General features: G+C 55.8%; 14 protein-coding genes across 14 annotated transcripts; 8 read left to right on the forward strand and 6 right to left on the reverse strand.

The window, feature by feature from the left end:
* Nucleotides 1-901: 901 nt before the first annotated feature.
* Nucleotides 902-2665, forward strand: LTR77_007239 (uncharacterized protein; the record flags this gene model as incomplete). The annotated part of the gene is made up of 1 exon (XM_064804476.1): nt 902-2665. The coding sequence occupies one exon, from the start codon at nt 902-904 to the stop codon at nt 2663-2665; it is 1764 nt and encodes a 587-aa protein (XP_064657246.1).
* A 136-nt stretch (nt 2666-2801) lies between these two features.
* On the reverse strand, nt 2802-4918 carry NHX1 (monovalent cation:H+ antiporter, CPA1 (nhx1); the record flags this gene model as incomplete). Its single annotated transcript, XM_064804477.1, has 3 exons — nt 2802-3931; nt 3984-4509; nt 4562-4918. The coding sequence occupies 3 exons, from the start codon at nt 4916-4918 to the stop codon at nt 2802-2804; spliced, it is 2013 nt and encodes a 670-aa protein (XP_064657247.1).
* Nucleotides 4919-5621: 703 nt separating this feature from the next.
* LTR77_007241 (uncharacterized protein) lies at nt 5622-7683 on the forward strand (the record flags this gene model as incomplete). The annotated part of the gene is made up of 2 exons (XM_064804478.1): nt 5622-5998; nt 6054-7683. The coding sequence occupies 2 exons, from the start codon at nt 5622-5624 to the stop codon at nt 7681-7683; spliced, it is 2007 nt and encodes a 668-aa protein (XP_064657248.1).
* Nucleotides 7684-7805: 122 nt separating this feature from the next.
* Nucleotides 7806-8843, reverse strand: LTR77_007242 (uncharacterized protein; the record flags this gene model as incomplete). Its single annotated transcript, XM_064804479.1, has 4 exons — nt 7806-7861; nt 7924-8103; nt 8152-8610; nt 8735-8843. 4 exons carry the CDS (start codon nt 8841-8843, stop codon nt 7806-7808), a joined length of 804 nt encoding a protein of 267 aa, XP_064657249.1.
* Nucleotides 8844-9687: 844 nt separating this feature from the next.
* On the reverse strand, nt 9688-10836 carry MSW1 (Tryptophan--tRNA ligase, mitochondrial; the record flags this gene model as incomplete). Its single annotated transcript, XM_064804480.1, has 1 exon — nt 9688-10836. One exon carries the CDS (start codon nt 10834-10836, stop codon nt 9688-9690), a length of 1149 nt encoding a protein of 382 aa, XP_064657250.1.
* Nucleotides 10837-11026: 190 nt separating this feature from the next.
* Nucleotides 11027-12439, forward strand: RMS1 (Ribosomal lysine N-methyltransferase 4; the record flags this gene model as incomplete). The annotated part of the gene is made up of 1 exon (XM_064804481.1): nt 11027-12439. The coding sequence occupies one exon, from the start codon at nt 11027-11029 to the stop codon at nt 12437-12439; it is 1413 nt and encodes a 470-aa protein (XP_064657251.1).
* Nucleotides 12440-12529: 90 nt separating this feature from the next.
* Nucleotides 12530-14384, reverse strand: EPL1 (Enhancer of polycomb-like protein 1; the record flags this gene model as incomplete). The annotated part of the gene is made up of 2 exons (XM_064804482.1): nt 12530-14167; nt 14220-14384. 2 exons carry the CDS (start codon nt 14382-14384, stop codon nt 12530-12532), a joined length of 1803 nt encoding a protein of 600 aa, XP_064657252.1.
* Nucleotides 14385-15115: 731 nt separating this feature from the next.
* Nucleotides 15116-16330, forward strand: LTR77_007246 (uncharacterized protein; the record flags this gene model as incomplete). The annotated part of the gene is made up of 3 exons (XM_064804483.1): nt 15116-15694; nt 15745-16195; nt 16248-16330. The coding sequence occupies 3 exons, from the start codon at nt 15116-15118 to the stop codon at nt 16328-16330; spliced, it is 1113 nt and encodes a 370-aa protein (XP_064657253.1).
* A 346-nt stretch (nt 16331-16676) lies between these two features.
* Nucleotides 16677-18267, reverse strand: AOS1 (E1 ubiquitin-activating protein aos1; the record flags this gene model as incomplete). The annotated part of the gene is made up of 2 exons (XM_064804484.1): nt 16677-17885; nt 17935-18267. The coding sequence occupies 2 exons, from the start codon at nt 18265-18267 to the stop codon at nt 16677-16679; spliced, it is 1542 nt and encodes a 513-aa protein (XP_064657254.1).
* A 449-nt stretch (nt 18268-18716) lies between these two features.
* Nucleotides 18717-20269, forward strand: LTR77_007248 (uncharacterized protein; the record flags this gene model as incomplete). The annotated part of the gene is made up of 2 exons (XM_064804485.1): nt 18717-18740; nt 18797-20269. 2 exons carry the CDS (start codon nt 18717-18719, stop codon nt 20267-20269), a joined length of 1497 nt encoding a protein of 498 aa, XP_064657255.1.
* A 193-nt stretch (nt 20270-20462) lies between these two features.
* hob3 (BAR adaptor protein Hob3) lies at nt 20463-22257 on the reverse strand (the record flags this gene model as incomplete). Its single annotated transcript, XM_064804486.1, has 5 exons — nt 20463-20571; nt 20633-20725; nt 20775-21591; nt 21647-22189; nt 22245-22257. The coding sequence occupies 5 exons, from the start codon at nt 22255-22257 to the stop codon at nt 20463-20465; spliced, it is 1575 nt and encodes a 524-aa protein (XP_064657256.1).
* Nucleotides 22258-22611: 354 nt separating this feature from the next.
* On the forward strand, nt 22612-23809 carry KAE1 (putative tRNA threonylcarbamoyladenosine biosynthesis protein kae1; the record flags this gene model as incomplete). The annotated part of the gene is made up of 2 exons (XM_064804487.1): nt 22612-22651; nt 22719-23809. The coding sequence occupies 2 exons, from the start codon at nt 22612-22614 to the stop codon at nt 23807-23809; spliced, it is 1131 nt and encodes a 376-aa protein (XP_064657257.1).
* Nucleotides 23810-24773: 964 nt separating this feature from the next.
* LTR77_007251 (uncharacterized protein) lies at nt 24774-25435 on the forward strand (the record flags this gene model as incomplete). The annotated part of the gene is made up of 2 exons (XM_064804488.1): nt 24774-25053; nt 25110-25435. The coding sequence occupies 2 exons, from the start codon at nt 24774-24776 to the stop codon at nt 25433-25435; spliced, it is 606 nt and encodes a 201-aa protein (XP_064657258.1).
* A 482-nt stretch (nt 25436-25917) lies between these two features.
* Nucleotides 25918-26903, forward strand: LTR77_007252 (uncharacterized protein; the record flags this gene model as incomplete). Its single annotated transcript, XM_064804489.1, has 2 exons — nt 25918-26751; nt 26805-26903. 2 exons carry the CDS (start codon nt 25918-25920, stop codon nt 26901-26903), a joined length of 933 nt encoding a protein of 310 aa, XP_064657259.1.
* Between the last annotated feature and the right edge of the window lie 289 nt (nt 26904-27192).

Raw genomic sequence — 27192 nt, forward strand, 5'->3', positions numbered from 1 at the left:
GTGACGGCGTGACCTTGACTTGGAGTGTGTGATGCAGCCGGGTACAATGACCAGATTGGTGAAAGGCCGGGGACGGACCGGGCTGACGACACGCGCATTCGCGTCGTGGTAGGGCTGTTTCGCAAACTTTCCCCGCTATGGCCACGACGGGCATCGGTTGCCGTCTGTGTCCAAGGCCATGTGGAGCTATACCGCCGCAACCGCGAGGGCCTTCAAAGTTTAGTGGACCGGCGAGCGGGCCCAGCAGCGCGTGTGGAAAGCTCCAGCAACTCGTTCGTGGGCCAGACTCCGGTGTCAACATAGGCCCTACCGCAGTCCACGGCGGCGATGGACGTCTCTTGGAACGCCAGGAAGACATACACATACGGAACTCGAGCGACGACTTGCAATATGGTATAGCTGCCTCGAGTTGGTACATGTCGGCATGTAGTGTCAGGAGATGTGGGCATTTCCAGGGACGAGATGATTCCTCCCGACATCGCGATCCCCGCACGCCTTTCTACAAGCGTAGGCAAAAACATAAAAGATGTTGGAATGGGGATCAGGATTGAATGAAATGGTTTTTTGAATCTAACACTTATCGTCATCTCGTCCAAATCAAGTCACAGTGTCAAAACTGAGGGAACCGACGAACGGTAATACATGTAGGCTTGACTGAACGATCAATCAGACGTTCGAACAGAACTATCGAACTAAACTGTTTGACAGAAAAGGCTCCAGCGAAAGCTGCTGCTACAGGATCAGTGAGAGGAAGGACAGTCGACAGCAGCGATTGAACACTGATCGTCGAGTACCAATCTTCACAGAGAAGTCGTTGATCAGGACTATCCATCGGAACAGATCGTCAACCAGCTTGAGAGGAAGAAGACCATTCAACCTTTGCAGCGACACACCAGTCAACATGAAGAAAGGCACGATCAACGGCGTGAGTCGTCACGCACCATACTTTGTTCCCGATGAGGCTATCAAAGTCTTCCACAACCACATTCTCTCCGACCAGCGCATATCCAAAGACCTGCCCTCAGACATTCAGGAAGCGGCAGCCAAAGTCCACTTCACCGGCTCGCCGTCTCCCTCCCTTCCAATCAACTGGCGTTTCGCCGAAGCAGTCTCCAGCCTCAAGGCCCTCGAAGCCTCCCTCGTCAACGTCCTCGTCAAACGCAAGTACCACACGCAGCTGTCCGACGTGACGATCGACACAGACCATGCAACGCTCTTCATCATGTCCGGTAGCCTCTGGAGCATCGACCCTGGCGAAGGCGGACTGAACATCACAGCAGTAAATCTGCGCAAGCCACCTCCTGAGCTGGAGCAGTTCTTCCCGAATTGCGACATCCATCGTTCACATGCTACGCTGCATCGCTCGCTAGCGACAGGCATCTATCCCACCTCAGATGACCGCTACTTCAACATCCACGGCGACATGAACCCAGACCCATGTCTCGACGCCCTCGACCTCCCGCACGACATGGACCACCCCTCCTTCGAAGCCGGCGTGCAGTGCTTCCAAAACGCCGTCGGCCGCCTCTCCAGCTCCGACCTGGAACACCGCTTCTCAGACCTCCACCACCAATCCGGTACGACCTGTCTCTCGCGCTCCGAATTCAACGCCTCCGCCCACGGCAAAGCAAACGCCCACGTCGGGCTCTGGGAACTCCATCCCCACCCCAACCCCTCCCAACCCCCCTGCTGGTGGCCCTCCATCCCCTCGACCTCCCCCGCCCGCCCGCTAGCAGGCCTCAAAGTCGTAGACCTTACCCGCGTCATCGCCGCTCCAGCCGTAACGCGCGGGCTGGCCGAGCTCGGCGCAAGCGTGATGCGCGTCACCGCCCCCCATCTCCCCGACGTCTCTGGCCTACACCCAGACCTGAACTGGGGCAAATGGAACACGCATCTCGACCTCCGAAACCAGTCCGACCGGGAGAAGCTCCGCGTGCTGATACTAGACGCAGACGTAGTCGTACAAGCCTACCGCCCCTCCGCCCTGGCGAAATACGGATTCAGCGAACAGGACATCCTATCCCTCTGCTCCACCCGCTCTCGCGGGATCATCTCCGTGCGTGAAAACTGCTACGGCTGGCATGGCCCTTGGTCCCATCGCTCAGGCTGGCAGCAGATCAGTGACGCGGTGTGTGGATGCGACGTCGGGTTTGGAGAAGCCATGGGGTTGGAGAACGGAGAGGCTGTGCAGCCGATATATCCGCATTCGGACTACTGCACGGGTATCTCAGGGACGTGTGCGATTCTGATCGCGTTGATGAGGCGGGCGGAGGAAGGGGGGAGTTTTGCGGTGGATTTGGCGTTGAATTATTATACGACGTGGTTGGTGAACTCGGTTGCTGAGTATCCGAAGGAGGTGTGGGAGAAGGTCTGGGCGGAGCATGGGAGGAAGGTGTGGAGGAGCTGGGATGCTAATACTACTACTGGACCTGCGACGATGAAGAGTTTACGGGCTGGAGAGGGGGGGAAGAGGTTGTTTAAGGAGGAGTTCTTTGGAAAAAGGAAGGCGCCGGGGATTTTGGGGGAGAAGGTGTTCAGGCATATCAAGCCAGTGGCGCAGTCGCCGGCTGGGACTGTAGAGCCGGGGTTCAGGATAGGGACGAGAGGAAATGGGGTGGATGCTCCGCATTGGCCGAAAGACTTGAGTGCAGAGGTGGTTGGATAGAAGCTAGCCGGGCAGGCAAAGTCGCACAGTCACATCCCATCATTTGTGGAACGAAAATGGTTTCAACCAATTCATAACACCGCTATCCTACACAGAAACTCCCAGCACCGCCCGCTCTATACCAATACATCGTCCCCTACGACCCGCCCCCTCGGTCCCTACTCCCATTCCTCTCCCTACTGCTCCCCTTACTTCCACTTCCACCGGGGTCAAGCAACAAATGCGGCTTCAAAAAGTTCTCATCCAACTTACTGAATAAATTCCCCGCGTCCTCGCTCGTCGCGTTCAGAATCGAATTAATCGCCGTTCGAGCAGTCATGTGAGGTCTCGCTTCGCGCTCCGCTGCATCCGTTCGCGCTCCAGTCATGGGGTAAGGGTTGTTCGTATCGACTTCCGGATTCGCGGAAAGGGGACGGGAAGGCGACCGCCGGGCGGCGGGCGGTAAGTCGAGATCTTGACCTTCGTCGTCGGACGCGTGGTCCGCGAAGTCGTCGGGGCTGAGGAGGCCTTGCTCTGCGGTCGATATTTCGTGCTGCCGTGAGCTGTTGCGACGAGCGAAGCGGGGTGGCGAGCCAGAGTTGTGCGCGGTGCTGTAGGCTCCGCCTGCGCCGCCGTTGACGTAGTTTAGGTCGATGGCACCGTTGACACTGCTCTTTGGCGTATGGCCGAAGCCTCCATTCGAGCGCTTCGCGTACACGCCGGGGGTATGTGGGACGGGCTCGATGTCGAACTCGTCGTCCGAGTCGATCTCGTCCACAACGCCGGTGCGGATGTTGAGGATCTCCAGCATCCTTGCGGTAGTACCGCCAAAGATGATAACGGTCAGCACAACAACGACCAGCACGGTGGCTTTGAGGGCGTAGCCGCTTTGGCCTTGCAGTCCGGCGGCGAGCGCGACACCGACAGCTCCGCGGAGACCAGCCCAGAAGATGAGGATTTTCCAGTTGGTTGGGATCTCTTCGGCGACTTCCTGGCCGCGCCGTCTGGCTCGGTAGCGCAGGAACCAGTTGATGGCGCCACTGAGTGGGAAGACGGCGCACCATCGTGCCACGCAAATGCCAACAACTGTGACTAGGATAAAAAGTGGTTTGTATTCGAGCGTCGTTTCGGTGAAAAGTGACAGCCCGAGATAGATGAAGATGAAGTTCTCGCTGAGTTGCGCAAGAAGGGAGAAGGTGAATTTGGTCGTGAGTTGGGTGCGGCGGGACATGTTGTGGTAGGCGTAGTGCTTGAGGCAGATGCCGCAGAAGAGGAGCGAGACGATGCCTGTACCAGCTGTCAGCTCATAATCGTTCAAGCAGATGTTGATGACACGTACCGCTCATGTGTATGGCGTTGGCAAAGAAGTAGGACGAATAGGCGATAAGAATGACCAAACAGCTCTCGATCTTCGGCTCTCGTCGTACGTGCGTGAACTTGAGGAGCAGGCTCGTCGCCAAGCCAATGACGACTCCGATGAACATGCTGCCAAAGAAGACCATCAAGAAAATGCCGATGCTTTCGAAAAGGCTGAAGGGTGTCAGCTTGGCGGTATTGCTGTTCTTGTACTTCTGAGCAGTCTCGAACAGGACAATGGCAATAGCGTCATTTAAAATACTCTCGCCAAAGATGATTGTGTACAGCTTGGGATCGACTTTGTAGGTGTTGAAGATGGCGAGGATGGTGACCGGATCAGTGGCCGAGAGCGTAGCTCCAACGGACATGGCGTCGACGAACGACACGTCCAGACCTTCGAGCGGTATCCGTGTCCATAGCCAGAGGATGACACCGAGGACCAGGGCCGATATGAACGTTCCGGCAAAAGCGAAGGTCAAGATGGTCCCGATGTTCCGGAAGAAGTTGCCCTGTCCACAGTCAGATTTTGTGGCTTGCTTCTATTCTGCTCCTCTGACTCACCTGATGCAACTCATATCCCGCCGCAAGAATAATCGGCGGCAGCAGCAGGTTAAAGAAGAACTGGTAATCAAAGCTGACACTCGCCAGTACATCCTCGAACCCAACCAGCCGCAGTATCAGACCAATGACCATTCCCGCGAAAATTGATATGACCGTCTCATGTACCGCCTGTATTCGCTTCGATTGTAGGACGTAGGATGTGAAGAAGGCCGCGATAAGTAGTATAATGAGAATAAGGAGCGCCCACGAGGAGAGGATCTCCTTCTCCCCTGCCTCGGGGGCCTCATCGTCGGAGTCGGAGCCCTGGCGGGTAACTAGCTCGACGGCGGAGCGGATGAAGAGATTTCGGTCGACCATGTTGGGCCTTGGAGTGATTGTTATTGGCGCATGCTATACTCGACTCGCAGAGGGGTCGGGTCGATCGAGGGGTTCTGGCTACGGTATGGAGAGGTATATGGTGGCCAGCTGTTCCCTCGATCCTGTGGCGAAAGTAGCGATTGGGCGTGCGATAGGTATCTTACGATAACCCTTCTTCTCGTCGTGGTGTGGGTGTCGTGCGGGCAGTGGTGTGCTATCGTCTGGATTGATATGGTGTGGCCTGGAGTCCAGCGTGGGACGCTCCTTCCCCGAGCTGCGTACTAAATCTGTCGTGCAGCGGATCTAACCGGCGCCTTGCCATTTCCGACCACAGCCGTCTTGCACCTCAGTTCACGACCTCCGTCACCGCTAGGCGTTTTGGTGGGGATCACTTTGGGACATGTGAGCTTCTGCCTGCAATCACCCGACATTTATACCCGGCCCGACTTTCCGTCTGTTGAAATACGTCCCAGACTCCTACCATCCTCCGGTCTACAGTCTACCTAGACAGCAGCATGTCCTGAGCGGGTGACACCTGGGTTGACCTGGAACACTGCACCTGCCACGATGTCCTAGCAAGCGACACACTCCATATCACTCTACAACATCGATGCAGCAATCATGGTTAGGCGGACACGAACAGAACAGTCGGCTTTCTTCGAGATAGTACATCGTCACAGCAATAGTCTCACGCATCCTCAAGATGGACGGACAGCCCAACGTTACACAGCCAACGGCGCCTGCAGAAAAGCCTCGCCCAGCACGTGCTCAGGTCAAGTTTGGACGGGAACCTGCATACCACGATGACAACCCCCGGCCAAGCTTCCAGAGCTATAATGGAGACGTGCGGCGAGCGAGCAAGAGCATCGACTTGGTCAAAGAGGTGGACGGGGTCAACGAGGCGTCACCGCTTCTTCGTCCTAGGATGAGCAAAGATATGAGTGCGCTGCCGCCGCTGGAGAGCATCACGAGTCCGAGCGATGACGACGATGACTGGATTGCCGATGCGCCGCACGAGTACGAGCAGCAGGAGTCGAAGAGCAGCTGGTATCTGTTCTTGCTGACTTTCTGCATGATGGGGTAGGGCTGCATCACATACGCCGCTGGCAGGCTGTCGCTAACATGATTTCTGTAGCCTACAGATCGCATGGGCCGTCGAACTGTCAAACGGCTCTCCTTACCTTCTCAGCCTCGGAATATCCAAGTCTCTTCTGGCCTTCGTCTGGATCGCAGGTCCGCTCTCTGGCACTCTGGTCCAGCCATATGTTGGCATCAAGTCTGATCGTTGTCGTTCGCGCTTTGGCAAACGGCGTCCCTTTATGATTGGAGGCGCCGTCGCCACAGTCGTATCTCTGCTTGCCTTGGCTTGGACCCGCGAGTTCATCGGTGGCGTTCTGGGCATCTTTGGCGTAGCACCTGAGTCTCAAGCAGTTGCGACGACAACAATTGTGTTCGCGGTGCTAATGATTTACATTCTGGACTTCGCCGTTAACGTCATCCAAGCCGGCATCCGCGCCTTCATTGTCGACAATGCGCCCACGCATCAGCAAGACTCTGCCAACGCTTGGGCGTCACGGTTGAGTGGCGTGGGCAACATCATTGGGTATCTCTTTGGCTACGTCGACTTACCTAAATATCTTGGATTCTTTGGCAACACCCAGTTCAAGGTACTTTGTGTGATCGCATCGTTCGCTATGATATCTACTCTTGCTGTATCAGCGGGCAGCATTACCGAGCGAGATCCACGGCTCGAAGGAAAGCCAGACAAGGAAGAGGGCGGAGTGATCGCCTTCTTCCGCAACCTCTATCACTCCATGCGCAAGCTACCACCTCAAATCAAGGCTATCTGCCGGGTGCAGTTCTTCGCTTGGATCGGCTGGTTTCCGTTCCTCTTCTACATCACGACTTACGTCGGCGAAATCTACGCAGAGAAGTTTTTTGCCGAAGACCCAGACATGAGTTCGGACGAAATTGAGAAGACGTGGGCTCGCGGCACCCGAGAAGGCACCTTTGCCCTCTTCATGTTCGCGCTGACGACCTTCGCCTCAAGCGTTCTCATCCCCTTCTTCATAGCCAGCAGTTACAAGCCTCCCACGCTACCCCCTCGGACACCAATGACGCCCACAACACCCAGAACACCACGCGCCAACCGCACCCTCCTGACAGAGGAGGAGGACTATTTCAACCACCCCTCTAGCAGCCCCACCAAACCCTCTCGCAGTCGCCGCAACTTCCTCTCGCGCCTCCGCCTCTCCAGCCTCGAAATCCGCTCCCTCACCCTCCGCCGCGCCTGGCTTCTCTCTCACGCCCTATTCGCCCTCCTCACCTGGTCCACGTTCTTCGTACGCACCACCACCGGCGCCACCATCTTGGTCGCATTGATCGGCATCCCCTGGGCCATGACGAACTGGGCCCCCTTCGCCCTCATCGCCGCCGAGATCTCTAAGCGGGACGCCATCCGCCGCGGCCACCTCCCTCCACCACCGCTGGAAGAAGGTCGCGATAGGGACGCTGAGCTCCTAGCCCGCGGCGAGGACCCTAGTGAGGGCGCTGATCAAGCGGGCGTGGTGTTGGGGATCCACAATGTGGCGATTGCGGCGCCGCAGGTCATTGCTACGTTGGTCAGTAGTGTGATCTTTCGATGGTTGCAGAAGCCGAGGGGAAGTGTGGGGGATGATAGCGTGGCGTGGGTTTTGCGGTTTGGGGGGTGTGCGGCTGTAGTGGCTTGTTGGATGACGAGGAAGGTGGCGGAGGAGAAGGGGTGAGTGCTGAATAAATGATGTGGACGTGGATGATGATGAAGCAAAGCAGTGATGAGATCCATGATGCATGATATGTCGTTTCCCCTCTATACACCCAGCGCCGCTTCTCGCTGATGAATCACCTCTTACTTCCCAAAGTTCCCCTTCTCAAGCATCTTCTCCTCATGCCACGATCGTGTGCCTAACGGAAGAGTATCAGCACGTGACCTCTTAACGTTATCTCATTGCATGGGACAGTCTTACCTTCAATAGCCGCCCCCCTCTGACAAATCGCCAGCGTCGCCACCACGCAAAACAACCCCCACGCCTCCCCAAACCTCTCTACAGGATTACTCTCCGCAAATTTGAAGATGGCCAGCCGGCCTTCGCGGTTTGGAATCGAGCCTTCGGTCCATGTTGTGACTGTTTCTTCGTGCTTGCCGCCTACACCGCCATTAGCTCGAAGGACATCAGAAACATGAGGGGACGTACTCGGCTCAACAGGCCTCCCTTCCTCGCCTTGAGCGTCCGACGACGCCGCGGACGGCGCAGAAACATGCACGACCCTAATCGTCTTCGGCCTCTTCTTCGGCTCCTCGCGAATCTCAAACTGCTCGCCTTCCCAGACGAACGTGTGCGCGTTCGACGCGAACCCGCTGGACGTCAGTCTCTCTGTCCTCGGCCCCGAGTTTCCGGAGCTGGGAGGCAAGTTGATGAGTTCGTGATTGCCGTAGCGTTTCTCGTTCGTGGCGACGGCCAGGGGCGTGCTGCCGTGGGTGAGGGAGGAGTAGATGGTGCATTGGACGGTGCCGGGGCCTTTGTGGAAGGTGACAGCGTAGAGGTCCTGGCGCTGCGGGTCGCTGTCGGTGGAGGAGGGGAGGGTGGCGAGGAGGAAGTTGAGGGAGAGGAAGTCGGTGCCGTGGCCGAGGTAGTAGAGTCCGAAGGTAGAGGCTGTGATGGTGTTAGAAAGATGGCTCCGGTGTGATTGTTTTGGAAGCTGCTTTGGCTTTTGTGGCCGCTGGAAGGGGAATCCGATATCACGATGGAGGTCAGTGTAGCAAAGCGGTTTGCTTACGGAAATTGCCATAGAAGCCGGGTTTCATGGGAGTAGTCCTGGCCGCATCGCGCTGTTTCTTTGAGCTGAAGAGATATTTCACTAGCCGCGGAGGGTACGCGGTCGACATTATGAGCGTTGCGTCTTCAAATCAGTGGTAACGATGATCTCAATGTCGTTATCGCTGCCTGCTGTGCCGCCTCACTGGGAACGGTTGATGGATATCTCTGCTGCAATCGTAATCGCTCAGAACGCGCAGAACATTCGCCAAATGTAATTTTACTGCTGAAATGGGGGGATGTTATACTGCCTACCTCACGCGCCGACATAAGAGGATCTAGATAAGGTGCCATCCATCGCGGTCACACAGCCCAACCGTGCGGATGCGCGAAGGATGAAGTCCGTTTCGCACATGCAGCCTGCCGAGCCTTCCGCGATCCGCCAAGGCGTTATGAGCTTGTTGTGCTTTCTGTTGCTTGACAACGATTGTGTAGTGAACAAGGTTTGAAAGATTTGTCCTTCATTTGTCCTGACCATCAAAGGTTGTATCTAGCCGCTTGAGAGGTTCCAAGACGGAACAGTAGGAACGCAGGTCTGCCATGTCTACTGCAGAAGACGCTCAACCATTCAAGCTTAGGCGATAGCTATCCACACTCTCGGTACCAACGAGATCCCTCGCCTTCCAGCCTTCCCGTGTCGAGGTAGTCGTGCAACGGCCTGCTTCTGCACCGGTTGTTCGAATGTATCGAAGATTAAGCTCGGAGCAATCTGCAAAAGCCGCGCCTGAGGTAGGACTGTACACATGTCCATGGTGAGAGCGAGGCCTGCCTTGCTGCATCTCGGTGCATGGAAGGCCGATACGAGTCACACAAGCCCGTAGCTTTGCGTGATCTTAACTTAACCTATGTGCAAATGTCGCCATCGTCCCCGGGAGCTGGCAGGCTTGAAAAGAGCTGCGAGGTCCAGAACGCAGCTCAACTCAAACCAACGACCTGCTTGACGGCCTTGAGCGTCACCGCGGCGCTCTCAGTAGCCCTTTGAGCGCCCCGAGCAGCGACATCGTCCAGCATCTTTTCGTCAGATCTGATCTGACTGTAGCGCTCTCGGATCGGATGAACAGTCTCATCGACCTTCTCCGCAACTCTTCCCTTCAAGGCCTTGAACGACATCGATTCCATGTCCCGAGCGAGCTCATTCTGGTCTTGGTATGAAGATGCGGTCGTGCAGTGATACAGTATGTCAAGCAGATTGCTCACACCCGGTCTGCTCTCCGGCTCATAAGTGATGGACGATGTTTCTGAATCGGTGACTGCGGCTTTGATCTTCTTGAAAATCTCGTCTCTCGTGTCGGTGAGCATGATACGCGACTTGTCGTTCGAATCACTCTTCGACATCTTCGTTGCTGGTCGCGTGAGAGACATGACTCGCTTGGCCGGGCTGATCAGAGTCTCGGGTACCACCAATGTCCCAGCACCATAAGTGTGGTTGAATCCGACCGCCAAATCTCGGGCGAACTCAAGGTGCTGAGCCTGGTCATGGCCAACGGGGACATGCGTGGCACGGTGAACAAGGACGTCGGCAGCCTGCAACACCGGGTAGGAGAACAGCCCCAATTTAAGCCTCTCGCTATTCTCTTTCTCGTTCGAAGTCTTGTCTTTCCACTGGGTCATCCGACCAAGATAACCTGTACTGGCCTGACACGATAGAATCCACATTAACTCGGAATGAGCGGGCACATCGCTTTGGTGAAAGATGATGCTGCGATTTGGATCCAAGCCAACAGCCAGAAGCATCGCGAGGCTGTCGCTCTTCCAATGTCGAAGCTGCTTAGGGTCCTGGCGGATGGTAATGGCGTGTAGATCGACGAGGGAGTAGATCAAGGTCGTGTCTTGGGCTGCTTCATTTTGGAGTTGGACCCATCGCTGTAGTGCTCCTAGGTAGTTTCCCAGATGCGGAACGCCTGTAGGTTGAATGCCAGAGAAGATGGTTTTGGGATGCGACGCGTTCGCCGAGTCTGTGAGCCATCGCTTCGAGGGAAGGGCCCAGGATTGATGGCTAGCTCCTCTCTTGCTTGTCCGAAGTGCGTTGATGAAGCTCCCGCATCCAATTTTCCACGATAGCATGGATGCTTCAGCAATACTTTTCCAATGTCAAAAGGAGATGGTTGTGGCCGTGGGCCATCGTCGGAAGTTGCACGTGCTCAGGCGTTTTTCGGACAAACCAGCTCCGACAGGCACCAGGGCACGTCCGAACTTTGGCACATCATCTATGTATTTCCTTCGAATCTAGCATGCACACACAACAACCAGCAACATGGCCGACGGCGACTTCAACGACAAGACGACCTCGTTTGTCATATGGCTTCAACGCAGCGGTACCAGCGTCTCCGAGAAAATCACAATAGCAGACCTGAGACAGCACACCGCTGGCCGAGGCGTTGTTGCGGTGGACAATATCGACGAAGACGAAGAACTGTTCAGCATACCTCGATCAGCTATCTTGACTGCTGAGAACTCGAGTCTCGATGTCGAGGTCACAAAACAGGTGGAGGATCCATGGCTCTCCCTCATCCTCGCCATGATCTGCGAGTATCAACTCGGACAAGCCTCGAAATGGCACCAATACCTCGATATCCTGCCACACGAGTTCGACACGCTCATGTACTGGTCGGAGCACGAGCTCAAGTTTCTCAACGGCTCAGCAGTCGTCAACAAAATCGGCAAAGAAACTGCCAACACAACCTTCACCGACACTTTGATCCCGATCGTCCGACAGCACGCAGCCACCTTCAAAGCAGATGACCTCAGTGATGTCGAGCTCCTCTCCGTTTTCCACCGCATGGGCAGTATCATCATGGCATATGCCTTCGACCTCGAATCCACGACCCAACCGCCACAGGGCGAAGATGATGGATGGGAAGAAGATTCTGACGCCGGCTCTGTGCTACCGAAAGGCATGGTCCCGCTCGCCGACATGCTGAACGCAGACGCCGATCGCAACAACGCTAAGCTGTTCTACGAAGACGACAAGGTCGTTATGAAGACCATTAAGACGGTGAAGAAGGGAGAAGAGCTGTTCAACGATTACGGACCATTGCCGAGAGCAGATGTGCTGAGAAGGTATGGATATGTCACGGAGAACTATGCAAAGTATGATGTTGTCGAGATACCGTTGGAGCTGGTGAAAGAGGTGGTGGTCGAGCAGTCAGTTCTGTCGAAGCCCGAACTGGAGTCAAGGCTGGAATATCTAGAAGAGCAGGGCGTGGCTGACGATGGCTACGACGTTGCTCGAGAGGCAAACGAAGATGGGCAGATACCAGAAGAGCTCATCGTCCTCGTCGAGACGTTGACCCTGCCTCAAGACGGATTCGCCAAGCTCAAGAAGAAAGAGAAGCTGCCGGAGCCAGAGCTTTCGAAGAACTCCGCCCAGCTGTTAGAACAGGTTCTCATGAAGCGACAAAGGCAATACAACCCGCCGTCCAAGCAAGTCGGATCTCTCAGCATCACCGAATTCGACATGGGTGGAGCCGACGAAGACCCCGTGGGCGTGGCAAGAGCAAGACGGCGGCATGAGATGGCATCGCAAGTCATCATGGGTGAAATTGGGGTGTTGGGCGAAGCTGTTGCCAGCATGCGGAAGCTCCTTGAAGGCCACGACACCAAGAGGAAAGCTGAGAACGGCGAGACCAGCTCAGCACAGGGAGGAAAGAGGCAAAGGACGAAGTGAAGCGCTTGACAAGGGTATCGCTATCTATCCTACTCGTACAACGCTCAGGTGGAGTTACAGTATGCCAACACTCGATGGACGCCATCGGACTCAAGAAGCGCTACCAGCCGAAGCCTGCTGCTGCAAAGTGCGCGACTGACCACCAGACGCACTGACTGCCATCGAAGACTGGTCACCACTCGGATGATGTCTCCGCTCACCGCCCATGCCTTCTGGACGCGACCGCACATTCGTCGAGACCCGGAACTCGAACACCTTTTGGCTGTCGACGGGGTAGTAATCCTCCATCTCGTCGTCACTGTCCGAGTCCGAGACGACGCCACTGCTGATGACTCCCAGTGGTCGCTTTCTCCTGGCCTCGAGATAGCATCGACCCCCACGACCGTATCGAAGACGGCAGGCTGGAGCCGGGTCACGCTTGATTGGGGCGACAAGCTCTTCATCCGCCGGATATGCGCCTGGGATATGGAACACAAACTCTGGCTCATGGTTAAAGACGGGAGCACCGGCAGTCGCATCCTCCTCCTTGATGGCCGGACGATCTGTCATCTCCACATCCTGATCCCGATCTTGAGAACCTTCTGAAGGCACAGTCGGAGGTGGTGACGGATATGGTCCTTCAGGAAAAAGCAGTGGTTGCCATCGAGGAGGATCATCCGGCGACTCCAGTGGTGGCGTGATAGGCCGCCAAGTCTGGTCAACCCAGTGGTCGTTCCACCGGCGATGCTGCTCTTTCTTGGAATCGATCTGTTGTTGCAGCTTGGTTTCAGATTCTGCCTGGATGTCGGAAAGCTGGACAAGATCGTTCTCTGGCGCTCGGTCGCCACCAGAACGTATCCGGATCATTGCAGGACGTCGATCGGTATCCTGCCTTGCTTTGGGCTTGGGCGCTGGCTTTTGATTGACCAGCAGCTCTTCGTCCTCGCCCTTCTCGCCGATGATCTGTTTATTGACCTTGACATCCTTGAGTTTACGGCGCTCTTCGAAGACCTTGCGCGAGACTTCCAGATCCTCTTTGTTCAGCTGTTCTCGCTGGACCACCATATGGACCAGCTGCCGGGCTTGTTCGAGCTCCAGTCTGAGCTTCTTGAGCTTTTCGACGACTTGCGCATCTCGACCTCTGGTCTTGCGCGTCTGCCGGACTTCCCTACGCCGGAAGCAGATGTATGGGTCTGCGTCATCGGCTTCGTTTGTGGCCTCGAGCACACGCACCTTGATCGCCGGCATCAGCGGACGATTGCCCTTCTTCGAGACCCAATACTGGTAGATTGGCTTCAACCATTGGTGCGCTTCGGCCGAGATTGACTCTTCAGTGGAGGCATCCATCTCTTCGAGTGTTGGGATTTGCGCAGTCTCCACATTAGCGAAAGGCTGCAGGCGGGCGCTGCTCTCCTCGAAGAAGTTCAGCACCTCCTCGAAGGTGTCCTCCGAGCACTGGCTGAGCTTGTCTTTCCTTGGCTGGCCGTTGACGTCCTTGCCGTCATTCAACTGGCCAAGGAAGGCGGCATCACTGTCATTCATGCAGTAGGGAACGCCGACGCAGTCCTCTACAGTTGAACTGAAGCGAATGTACGTCGAAGGCTCCTTGAACGCTTTCGGGTAGAGGTCGTCATACTTTACACCTTTTGCTCTGACGGCGTCTGGTGTGGGAATGAAGCTCTGCTGCTGGGACTTTGCGCCGAGCGCTGCTGCGTTGGCTGCATTTATCACTGCTTGAAGATGGTACTCCTACAGGATGGTCAGTATTTGGCGGCTGCGAGGTAGGTGGTGAAGTGCTTACAATTTCCTCTCCCTTCTCAACACCTGTCTCCACCTGGGGGAAATTCCGTTGCGACTCATCATCGTAAGTATCTTCAAGCTCACCTTCACGCAGGATGCGCAGGGGTTGCTTGGTGTTTAGCTTCCGTTGGCGCACATGCCGGCCTGCTGTGGCTCGGGTCGACATGTGCGATCATATGAAGGGTGAAGTCCAAAGTTTGATTGTTATGCCTCAGGCATCTTGGGCCGCGCGGGCGCACGAAACAGCAAACACCGCGACGAGCGTGTGCTCAAGCGGCTCACGAGGGCGCTCAGGCTTCGGTAAAATTCGCAGAAGTCGTAAAAGTCGATGAAACCCTTGCAGTAAGAAGCGCAAGATATTTGGTGATGGAAGTGATGGCGGTTTTGATGAAGGTGAATCGTGAAGTCTCTGCGGGAGGTGGTTGCGAAGACGGGCAGCTGCGAGCGGCGGGCTGATTGTGTTTCCTCGCCACTGCGGAACGAAGGGCGCTAAGCCTACTTGGGGGCTCAGGAGGAATACATTAAACCAACGTCACCAAGTCACTTTCAAAAAACCATATCGACATAACCTACCTACGCACATATGTGACCTTGTCACCGGCACATCTTCAAGTGCTTGTTGTGTGCAGCGCTGTCCGGCCCAACCGGCCCAATACATAGATATTGAAGTTTTAGTGAAGGCCCTACCGCTTCTCTTCTTGGACACCGTGTCTTCATTTCCTCTCTTACATGTACCATATCCTTTCAGCGTACACAAACTTGAATCGTGACCGCTTTTCTGTAAAGCCCACAACACCGTTGTTCCGTTCCAACAGTGGCTCTCCGTGGCACGCGTTACAGGCCAAACATTCGCCGTCAATCCTCGGCAACTACAGTCGCTCCAACTCCCTCACAAAGATGTGCGACAGTATCGAACGAGTATTGCCTCGAACAACATATGACCTTGCAGGAGCAGCCTCTGGCAAAGAAGGAAGACTGCTAATACGACAAAACGTCCTCGTCTACTTCATCCCCGGCAATCCAGGACTCATTGAGTACTACAGCGCCTTCGCGGACTACCTCACCAGAGCTCTCGAGAAGGAGAACAAAGATACTCTGTACCACTTCATGGGCACCAGTCTCCCAGGCTTTCACGTCAACCCCCAACCAGATGATGAGGTCGACAAGCTCCCGTTGAGTCTGGAAGAACAGGTCGGACTTGCAGCGAACTTTATCGCCGTCGCTGCTCGTCATGACCAGGAGTTGTTCCGGAGGCAATGTGAAACATCTGGTTTGCCGCGTCCGGGACCACTACCGGTGATTCTGGTTGGACACTCCGTGGGCACGTACATTACGCTGCAGACTATCGCGCGGCGGCAGGCTCAGCAGAAGAACGAAAGTGCTGCGGAAGAAGCGGACTTTGAGATTGTAGGCGGGATATGCCTCTTCCCAACCATCATCGACCTCGCTAAGAGTCCGACGGGCAAGCAAGTCAACGTGAGTCCTTGACACCACTTCGGGGAAGCCGCGGCTAAGCAACGACGAAGTGGCTAGCAACATCACCCTACCTCGCACCAACCCTCCAAACCTTGACGAAACTTCTCACCACCATATCTCCCACGTTCGCTCTGCGCAAGCTCGTCCAGCTCATCACAGGCCAGAACGCCGGCGCGGCCGAAACCACCGCAGCCTTCCTGAGTAGTAAGCATGGCGTGCTGCAAGCGCTGTACATGGCTCGCCACGAGCTGTTGGAGATGACGCATGATAAATGGTCGGATGATCTCTGGAACGGACCCCTTCCCGTTGGTAAGGACGACGAGGTGAAGATGGACAGGCCGAAGTTGTATTTCTACTGGGGAGCGAATGATCACTGGATTGACAACAGTACGCGGGATAGTGTTATTGCGTCCCGAGCAAGGAGGGACAGCGATGCGGGTGGGGAAAGGAAGCCGGTCATGGAGGTTGATCAGTTGGGGACGCCGCATGATTTTTGCATCAGTAAGTGTACAAGTCCGCTGTGGTACGTTTTATGGCTGATGTGAAAATGCAGAAGACGAGACAAGCAAGATCGTGGCGGAGAAAGCTGCGGGGTATGTGATAGAAATCTTGAGAGAACTGGAGGCACGGCGATGAGGTGGTGTGACGATGGGTTGTTCAATCAACTATCTGCGCGGATGTGCGCCAGAATTGCCAGAGCGGCTATCCTGCGCCGAATGAGTGCCCTGGATTGCATCCCAATATGGTGCCTAAAGTCCATAGCGCCCATCAGCATCTCTGCAGGATCTCTTGCGGATGACGATGAGCATGTGCAGGTGGCTGTGTGCCTTTATGCCATTGAGAAAGTCTCGCCTCGCGTATCCAATGCCATCAAGTGTCCAGTCCGCCGACTGGCTCCAAATTAGATGACCTGGGATAGGCAGGCAGCTCGAAGTCGTTGTGTGTCGCTCTGCGGCGACACTTTGTTTTCCCTTGCTTCGGCTTAAGTCTCACCCATGGTCGTCGCATTGTCACCTGTTTCCGCCGGCGCGCTCTTTGGCCCAGCATTACCGGCACCCTGACCACCATCCGCGGATGCGGCAGCAGCAGCTGAGGGGTCATTGCCACCCTCCAATCCTGGGTTTGACTGAGGTCCTGGCAGGTCACCGAACGACTGTTGCGCCGCTCCAGGCATTTGGAAGTTCGGATCCAAGGGCGCGTACTGCATGCCATCCACGGCTCCCATGGCCATGCCGTTGCTCATGTCGCCACCCATCCCCACACCCATCCCGTTGCCCATGCCCATGCTGTCGCCCATCCCGCCCATACCATCCATGCCGTTGTTCAGGCCGCCGCCGCCGTTCGACATCCCAGGCATCCCGCCCATCTCCGCGCCCATCGCGAGCTCCGGTGGCGGACTGTACAGGCTGTAGATCCTGCCATCCAGCGCATCGCCATCGAAAAGCGCAAAGTTCTGGATCGGTTGCTCACGCTTGCCGAGCACATTGATGACATCCTCACTAAGTCTGCCACCGACGAACGCGGCCGTGGGCACCATTTCCGCGCCAAGGTTTTGAAGAAAGCTGCGTAAGAAATCTGCACGAAGGGCTGGGAGTTGAAGCTCGCTTGTCTTGCTGGTAGCGATTGTGGTGAAAGTTCGGATGTCCTCGTTGGTGTGGCCGGGAAGACGAGCGAAGTTGCGCTGAAACTCGAAGAGCGCTCGCAGACAAGGGAGAAGTGCTGGGACTGCTTTGAGTTTGCGGTTGTTGCGAAGGATGTCACCTGGTAGTGGAGAGCTGTTGGCGAGGATGAGAGGGCAGTAGTTTTCCTGCTTCTTGACGACTTCAACGGTCTTGCCGTTGCGTTCGCGCTTGCTGGAGACGCTGAGGACTGACCGAGTCATGGTTTCGGGCCCGATGTTGGTGGTCATGTTCGACTTGTCGCGCTCGACCACAAACTCGTGGCTCATCAGGTCTGCAAAGATGTAGCCGTAGAAGCCATGAACTGCGGCTGCGTAGAACGGTCTGCTGGCCACACGAGCTGCGGTGTTGATCATCGAGAGGGTGAGGAAGTCATGATCACATGCGATCACGCAGTCGAAAGGTGCGTAGTAAGTTTCGTTTTGGCCGAGCAGGTCAGCGAGGCTGCCATCCGTCTTGACAGTAACACGTGGGTTGAGTTCCTGTATCCGAGGAATTGCGCTTTGTGCTCGCTGGGAGATGGTCAGTGAGAAGTTCGCGCGCAGATTGAATCAGACTTACAGGCTTGCCGATGTCCTCCTCCCTCAAGAAGTACTGCGCTCCCAAGTCTTCTTCTGTGACGGGCTCATCGTCGATGATCGTCAGTGAATTGATGCCGGCCAAAGTCAGATTCTTTGCAATTTCTGTCCCCAGCGCGCGAAGTGAGACGAGCAGAATATGCGCCGACCGTATGCGCTCCTGTGCTTGAGCGCCCCAGAGTCGAATTTGCCGGTCGTAGAGGGCGATCTCGTCCGCGCTCAGGCTCTGGTTGGTGGTGGTAGAGATTTCTGTAGCTGCGCCAGTAGTCCCGTTTGTGCCGTTGCTTTGATTCTGTTCAGCCGCTGTCGCTGCCATGATGAGAACACGTCTCCAGTCGGAGTTTGTCGTAGTTTATGGTGAGTAGGTAGAAACGCCTCAAGCGGAGGTCACTGCGGAGTCGCTGAGTCAACGCCGCATTTACGATGAAGATCCAAGAGTGTCCCTGGGTGCTATGATGGAAGTCTTCTTGAAGGGTGACCTGCTTGTGACGGGTGAAGAATCAACGTGGATAACTTCCAATGCGTGTGAAGTTCGAAGGTGATCGGTTCAGGTTGGATCGCGGCACCGGGAGTGCCTCCGAGGGCTCGCGCCGGACCTTGCTGGCTCGTCACCAACCCCACGCCAAGTTGGAACACATGAACCTCGCCTTTCTCCACGTTCATGCTTTGTGTAGTACAGTACCTCCACGCAGTGTCCAATGTCTTGCTAGCACACTAATCCTCGTCCAAAGATAGCGAGTGCCGAAAGCCACAGTCTCAGCAGCAATGCCCGATCCACTCCGAGTTCGTGTACGACCATGCATCCTGGCCGGGTCAAGCACGTTTCAGCTGACAATATGTGCTAGCCTGGGAACTTCGACGACCCTCCCGCAAGCAGCGAAGCCTCGACGCCTCAAACTCGCCGTAGCCGCCTGCGGAGAGCATTGCAGACCACCAGCGATCTAGCGAGCGCGAGTCAGCCCCGGAACACGGAGATGGGCAGCGCAGAACGACGGAGACTGGGTATTATTGGGCCAACATCGCGGAGGAGGAGAAGGTCTGAGAGCACGCATGACGAGCAGCCCCGGCTCAGCAGCCCCGGTAACAGCGAGGATCGTCGCCGCAAGCGAAGACGATTCGAATCACCTCCACCAGTACCGAAGCGGAAGTCGATCAAGTATGGCTACTACGGCCAGGTCGAGCCTGGTAGGCTCAAGCTCGAGCTTGTAAGCTGTGACGGTGGCGAGCACAGAGATCCACGAAACACAGGCATTTCCCTCGGACCAGAGAACATTCTAAGATACGATAAGAGCGTGTACTGCTCCGAACAGAGAAGCAGCACGATCGTGGTTAGGCACGCCGACGATACTGCATTCGCTCTCGAGATGCTTCATATCGTGGCCCCCGAGCATGGTTTCACCGCTCCCATACGCGCAGGTGTCGTTCACGTAGCGATGAACATGGCAGACCTGCAGAAGTACATTGATTCGCCGCCGCACGCCCGGAGAGCACGCGTTGCATCCCCGCCATATATGCCCCCGGCTCGAAGGAGTACCAGCATACAAGGTTCGCCTGAGCGGCTTACATTAGCGGACGCTTTGCGAGATCCAGAAGTAAACGCAGCCTTCGGAGATCGCGAGCAAGACTATGGCCGCAGCGCAGACGGCGTGCACGACTTGGCAACGAACGCGAACGACTTCAGCTTAGACCCAGGCGGCCGTCCAGCAGACCCTGATAACCACTGTGATGTACCTTCCCCGGAAGCTATGGCCAATGGAGACTCCACCTCACACGACTCCGAGCGCAACCCCATCATACTTTCTTTCGACGAAGAAACTGGGCCCGAAGAAACCTCCCCGCAAGACGTCCTCGACTTCCGCCTCCAGCGTCTGCGCATGATGCGTCGCCGTGTAGAAATGGACAGCTGGGACCGCGAAGACCGCTGGGCGGGTCTCAGCCGCATGCCCTCCTCCCTCGACCCGAGCGACCGCGAGCGCCTCTCTGTATCACGGCTAGACGCTCTCATGGCTCGGTCACGCGTTCACGATGATACGCCGCCTGGAAATGAAGATGAACTCGCTGCCATGATGCCTTCAGAAGAGGAATTGCTGGAGAGGACGATGCACGTGCGACCTGGAAGCGATGATAAGAACGTTACTACGGGGAGATTCTTCCTTAGCAAAGGCAGGACGAAGGTGACGCTGAAATTTGATCCGCCGGTCAGCGGAAGATTCATCATGATGAGGTGTTGGAGTGGGAAGAGCAATGTTGATGTGCAAGCGGTGATTGCAAAGGGCTTTGGCGGGCCCAGGTTCTTCCCGGCGATGGAAGTGAGGTGATTGATAGATGAGGTATGACTTGACGGAATGATGAGTCGTTGGCAAGTCGTGGTAGTCCTGCCATGTAGGCAACTGATGCAAGGACTCTTGACAAGCGCGCCCTTCTGCCAACACTCCGTGCTCCTTTCCGTGAACTCATGTACATCATGCATCATGCATTACAAAATCACCGTCACACCGTGACAACCCGCACCTACACCGTTCCCGCAATGCTCAACTCCCGTATCTGCCCTAGCACATCCTCCACCCTCGCGTCCAGATCCCCAGACGCGTACTGGTCTCTTGTCGAAGCGTCGAGGTACCTACACCATCAAGTAAGTTCTGCTTCGAACAACAATTCAGGGAAGGGAAAGGGGTACGTACTGCTGCACCTGCGCCATCCGACTATACGCCTCCGCGCAGAACCGCAGCTGGATCTTCACCAGCGCTTCGAACGTGGGGTCGAGGTAGGGTACCCTATCATCGTTTAGCACACCTCGTCTGACGGCAGTAGGTTTTGACGTACCGCAAGTCAATCAATTGCGGCAGTTCAGACGTCAACTGCTCGTTCAGCTGCTCGTATTGCGCTTTCGCCTGTTCGAGCTCGTCAGCCTCCTTCTTGATGAATTCGAGTCTGAAGGGCTGCATGATCTCTTCCAGCTCCGAGGGGTTGAAGAACGGTGTGGAGAGCGATGGACGGGATGGTGGCGCCGGCATGGTAGAAGGCCGGTTTGTAATGGTTTGATCGCGCCGAGCTTTCGCAAGGGCTCCCTGAGGAAAGGGGATGAAGGTTTGGGGTTGGCTAACGAGCGGAGTACTGGCGGTGCGAAATGCTGGGGCCGTATGAGGCTGCGCTGGTTCTCCGCGGTCCGCAGTTGGGGTGCCTTCCTGAATGGTGGAGTCGAAGCTTGAGCTGACAGAGCTGGCGGCAGGACGCTTCCGTAGTGCCATCGACGGACACCTTTGCATGGACTCCGGGCCGCCGCTCTGCCTTCCGCTGGACCAGGTTGTGACACGGCTCAGCTTGCGTGGGCCTGATCTGACGTCCGCCGCGGCGCTACAGTCGCTGCCCCTCAACTTCTGGATCTCCGGTCTCTGAAGGGCCTTCGGTGGACTTGGAATGCTCAGGTCGAGCTCGTAGTCGCATCCGTCCTTGCCGGTGGTGTGGTGTGCATTGGTGGTGTGTTGTGGATACGCAAGAAGAGTTTCGTGACTAACCATTTCGGCTTCCTTCTCTGTCCGCGGCAGCTTGCCGGGATCCTTGTCGGGCTTCTCAGTCAGCTTCTTGACTCTCGAGCGCACTGAGTCGTAGTCGAGCATTTTGTGCTGTCGCTTCTTGATGCCTGGGGGCAATGTCAGTGACACGACCAAGAAGTGGTGATTGCATAATCGACTTACACTCGTTGATGTCGGGAAAGTACGCGCAGAAGCGATTGATGGGATCCAGCACCGTAGTCCTGTACAGATATTCCATAAGCCCATGTTCTGGGGATCCGTCTGTCACATCACCTCCTCCGCGGGTGTACACCCTACGGTTCCCAGCCTTGAAATTCCACTCCCCTTCAATATCCCGGACGACCTCGTCGTCTGCTGCGTATTTGAGCAAAGAATCTGGCACACACCTGTATGGCCCATCAAGCGCTTTCACAGTTTCCGCGTCCAAGTCCTCCACAGCTTGCTTGTAACTCCTGCTCACGCCGTCTTTTGCGCCGCTGTCGCCGTAGAAAGCGTCGATCGTTTCTGCTATCCGCATCTGCGACGCCGTCATTGCTCGTAGCGAATCGAGGTAGCCCTTGGCTTCTTTCTGTAGGCGGAGTGATGCGGCTTCGAGTGTGCGGTATCGGCGTTCTTCGACTTCGTATTCGCGGTCTGATGTCTTCTCAACGTGGCCGGTCTTCATCATGACCTGCGTCGTCGCGCGGCCGACATTCTTCTTGAAGCCTGCACTCATATGTCAGCGGACGGCATCCACGAGTAGGCGCAAGTGGTGACTGACCTGACCAACTCATGACGGGCTATCTGTTCGTCTCTTGGTTTTGATTGTAAGAAATGAACTATTCTACCCACGGCGGTGTACTCTCCAAAACGAACAACAACGCTGGAAGTGGTCGTTTGCGCCGAGCGTTGCATTGGACGAAGCATGAGGTGGCTTAGAGTCGACTAGCGTTCTTGCGCAGCGCACGGGCCAAGGCTTTCCGACACTTCACCTTCATGTGACAATCATCTCTTCTGAGTCTGAGAGACACATGTCAACGCTGCGGCCACAAGAGGTATTGAAATTTAAAGAACACGACACGTTCAAAATTGACGATTCTCCTTCTTCGCTCGAGACTCGACAAGGCATCGGATCATAGCCTTCCATCATGCCTATCGCATTAGGCCTCGAATCGTCCGCCAACAAGCGTAAGTCAGCTTTCATGCTGTAGGTGCTACAAGCTGATCAGATGCGCGTGATGTCCAGTCGGTGTAGGCATCATACTACACACGCCTGGCAATGGACTACAGCCCTCAACTCCGCCTTCGCCACACGACAGTGCACATTCGGATGACGAGCGACTATACTCTAACCCTAGAAAGACTTCTCCACCAGTCCAGATCCTCGCAAACTTGAGACATACATTCCACTCGCCTCCCGGAACCGGCTTTCTCCCCAAGGACACCGCCGCACACCACCGGCAATGGGTTGTTCGACTGGTCAAGCAAGCCATGAAGCAGACCAACGTCCGGATAGAGGATATCGACTGCATATGCTACACCAAAGGTCCTGGCATGGGCGCTCCTCTAGCGGCGGCAGCACTGGCAGCTCGGATGTTGAGCCAGCTCTGGAACAAACCGTTGATCGGTGTCAACCACTGCGTTGGCCACATCGAAATGGGTCGCTCGATCACCGGCGCAGACAACCCAGTCGTGCTATATGTCAGCGGCGGCAATACGCAAGTGATTGCATACTCGGCCCAGAGGTATCGAATCTTTGGCGAGGCTCTCGACATCGCTGTGGGCAACTGCCTGGATCGGTTCGCTCGAGTTCTGAATATCAGCAATGATCCAGCGCCTGGGTACAACATTGAACAGCTTGCAAAGAATGGCAAGGTCTTACTAGACCTACCTTACGCCGTCAAGGGCATGGATGTCTCATTCTCCGGGATCCTCGCGCGTGTCGAAGAGCTGGGTCACCGCTTGGAGCAAGGCCAGCCTTGGAAGGATGAAGAGACCGGTGCCGACATCACCGCTGCCGATCTATGCTTCACGCTGCAAGAGACCGTCTTCGCCATGCTTGTCGAGATCACCGAGCGAGCAATGGCGCATGTTGGAGCAAGCCAGGTGCTGATCGTAGGAGGTGTTGGCTGCAACGAGCGCTTGCAGGACATGATGGGCCTCATGGCATCCGAGCGAGGAGGAAGCGTCTATGCGACAGACGAGCGGTTTTGTATCGACAACGGCATTATGATCGCACACGCTGGATTGCTGGCGCACGGAATGGGCTTCAAGACTCCAATCGCCGAGAGCACATTCACTCAACGGTTCCGGACGGATGAAGTACTCATCGATTGGCGAGACTGAGTTTCTTGACATCGGGGATCCTTTGGGAGTCCGAAGTCTGAGAAGAACACTCAACACCCGACCTATGAACGAGCCCTGCATGGGGCGCCGTATCAGCCCTTCCCTCTTAGAAACGGCGGAGGGTTCGCTCGCTCCACCGCCACGAATGACGGCACTAGAACCACTCGTTCGCTCCCTTCAACGACTGCAGTATAAGCGGGATCAAGACTCGATGTTTCCATTGTCACATGCTTTGATACCGCCAATCTCAGGTCTACAACGCTCTCCTAACTGCTCGGGAAGGACTGGGGGGAGCAGGGCCCAGCTCCGGAGACCAGTGGGTTCGCGCCGGTGTGAAAGGACACATGGAGCCTTCCTACTGGTCGCTGGAGCAGCGAGGAACAGGTCACAAGCAGGCTTGGCACTTGCAGCGTCCGTATGAGGAAGGAGCGCAGCTTCATACAAATGCTATCTTCTCCGCCATTTCTGGCGAGAGTTGCACGTTATTAAACGGAGAAGGCAAGGACAAAGTGAGAGGTGATATCTGGCGACGGTGGGCCCTTCTAAGATTATCATTGGCCGGACCCTTGGTGAGTTTAAGGTCGTCCTCATGTGACCCCCTGCTGCCTTTGGCTACTTAACGAATTCTGCTGCCCCCTCCCACCTTCTCATCCAACACAACATTTTCCGACACTCACCACCTACAACCCACCACACCGACAGGAACCTAGTTCCCGTCTCACACCAACAACACACACAAACATCTCAACGTAAGTCACAGTCTTTTCATTTCAGTGCGAGGCGGCGGGCGGGCATGGGGCAGTGGACGGTGGGCAGTGAACAGTGAACAGCGAGGTGTGGGTGGTGGAGAGCAGAGCGACAGCCGATACGAACAGCGCCAACAACACCGTCGACAACCACAATAGCGTAAGCACCCCTCTCGATGACTTCCACTGACGATCTAGACAGCCACCACAAGACACTTATGTCTTCCACGACGGCTGTCTCCGACACCAAGTCCGCTTCTCCGACCAAGACTGACGCCGCTGGCACGAAGTCCACCCTCACCCCGAAGGAAGAGGAGCTTTTCAAGGTCGCCATGCTCTTCTGCCTCAAGTCCGGCGCACCTGAGATCGACATCGACAAGTTCATCACCCACGGCGAGTTCAAGACCAAGAAGACCGCGCAGAACACCTGGGCACGCATCAAATCCAAGATGTTCCCAAAGAAGGAGACCGCCGAAGGTGAAGGTGAAGACGGTGCTGGTACGTATCACTTCACTGACCTCACTACATTTTCAGCGTAGCTGACCTCACTGCAGCCACCCCGAAGACCACGAAGACCCCGCAGACCCCAAAGACTCCAAGCACTCCGAAGACCACGAAGACCTCCAAGGCTCTCACTACTCCCAACGCTCCGAATGGCGGTCCCTCCACCCCGCTTAAGCGTACCAGCAGCGACGATCTTGTCGACGACGAGGAGGAGGTTTATGAGGAGGGGTCTGACGCCGGGTCTCCGAAGAAGAAGCCGCGTACGATGACGATGAAGCAGCGTGCTGCCGCCAGGGCCTTCGCGATTGTGGCTGCTGAGATAGCCGAGGCCGTCAAGGGCGACGGCATCAAGCGCGAGGAGGCTGATGAAGAGTAGGCCAGCTTGCTGCATCTCGAGATGGTGTATTGAGGTCAGGGTCATGGGGGGGTTGGCGTGCTGCTGTTGTCGACAATCTCCACGTCGGAGAAGAGTCCTACGATAGTCGAATCAAGGTGTTCACTGCTGCGATCTATGGTCTCTCGCTGCTGCTTCTCACGACAGCTAATTGTTTAAGAAACCTCTGTTGGCTGGTCGTGGTCGGACGCTTCTTGCGGACGAGTCGGAGATACGTGTGGCGGATGGCGGGCGGGTCAGCGCGCAAGACGACAGCCTACAGCTACCCAATGCGCAGCGAATGGATAACCAGTCCAGAAAATGGCTGCAACCCGGAAAGGAGCCTGCAGTCTTCTTCCCGGTGTTGTAAGCATGTAGCCTGAGTAAAAGCGTTCGATGAGATCGTATAAAAGCCATAGCTGTGGCTACAACAGCATGTAAATCCTTCTATTCCCTAACAGCAACACCGCTGCAACGTGTCCACGATGACCACCCAACAAACAGCACCAACCCTCTACCTCACCGTCTCCGACACAAAATATGCTTACCGCCTCATTGGTCCTTCCAACCCGACCACCTTCCCACCACTCTTGATGCTCAACCACGTCCGCAGTACAATCGATACCTGGGACCCCGAAGTCATTAACAACCTCACGTCCACTGACCGTCAATTGATCACCTACGACTACGCCGGCCTTGGCCACAGCACCGGCACCATCGCCGCAAATATCCGCGGCTTCGTATTCGACCTCCTTAAATTCCTCAAAGCCTTACTCCCAACGCTGAATACGGAGCAGGTCGACGTCCTCGGGTTCTCCATGGGAGGCTACATAGCCCAACAGCTCGTCCTCGACGCTCCAGACATTGTTCGAAAGATGGTTCTCGCAGGCACAGGACCGTCTCTCGGCCCCGGCCTCGTGAGGCCGATGAACGAAGTCCAAAGCACCGTCTTTAACCCGAACCCTGGCCTCCCAACAATTGAAGCCTTCTTCCCTTCCTTCACGACCGGTCAGGAAGGACCAGCCTGGTTCGACCGCAGCGTCAACTCTCGTGTCAACATCGCAGGCGAAGACGAGGAGCCAGAGATGGCGCACTTTACTACCGGCGAAGACCTGGTGAAGCTGACAGCAGCGTACTTGTCCTGGGACGCCGATCCAGTACCATACAGTCTCTTGCAAACGGTGCAGAAAGACGTGCTCGTGACGAATGGTGATAACGATCTGATCGTCCCGACGCAGAATTCGTTCGTGCTGGCGAGACAGCTGCCAAGGGCGAATTTTGTGATGTTTCCTTGTAGTGGGCATGGGCACCTTTTCCAGGTACTGTACACACTGGCATTTTCTCTGTCATGGTGCTGACTGCTGCCCAACAGTACGCAGAGTATTTCGCGAAGTTGGTGGACGAGTTCCTAGACGGCAGGTTGCCTGCGGCATCGTTCTCGGCTGGAAGGGCGGCTGCGCTTAAGCGATGATAGAGATGCGGAGTCTGCGGTCTTTGACTGCAGCGGTATTAGTAGAACCAATCCGTCGGGAAAATCGATGTTGTCCCATGAAGTCAAGATGAGAGAAAGCATGGAGCAGGGTATCTCGTGTAGAAGAAGTCATATCCTACCGTCCTTACCTCGCGCCGACGGCTTTCGTAGATTGAAAAAGTTGGCAAAGCTCGCTGGTGTGAATCTCATGTGGCAGTTTCGCCAGAGCGAGATTGCTATACATGCTGAAGCAGTATTGGCATAGGACAGGGTAGCAACTCAATTGCTA

Source organism: Saxophila tyrrhenica (genome assembly GCF_035928015.1).
Source record: "Saxophila tyrrhenica strain CCFEE 5935 chromosome Unknown scaffold_11, whole genome shotgun sequence".
Taxonomy (NCBI): Eukaryota; Fungi; Ascomycota; class Dothideomycetes; order Mycosphaerellales; family Extremaceae; genus Saxophila; species Saxophila tyrrhenica.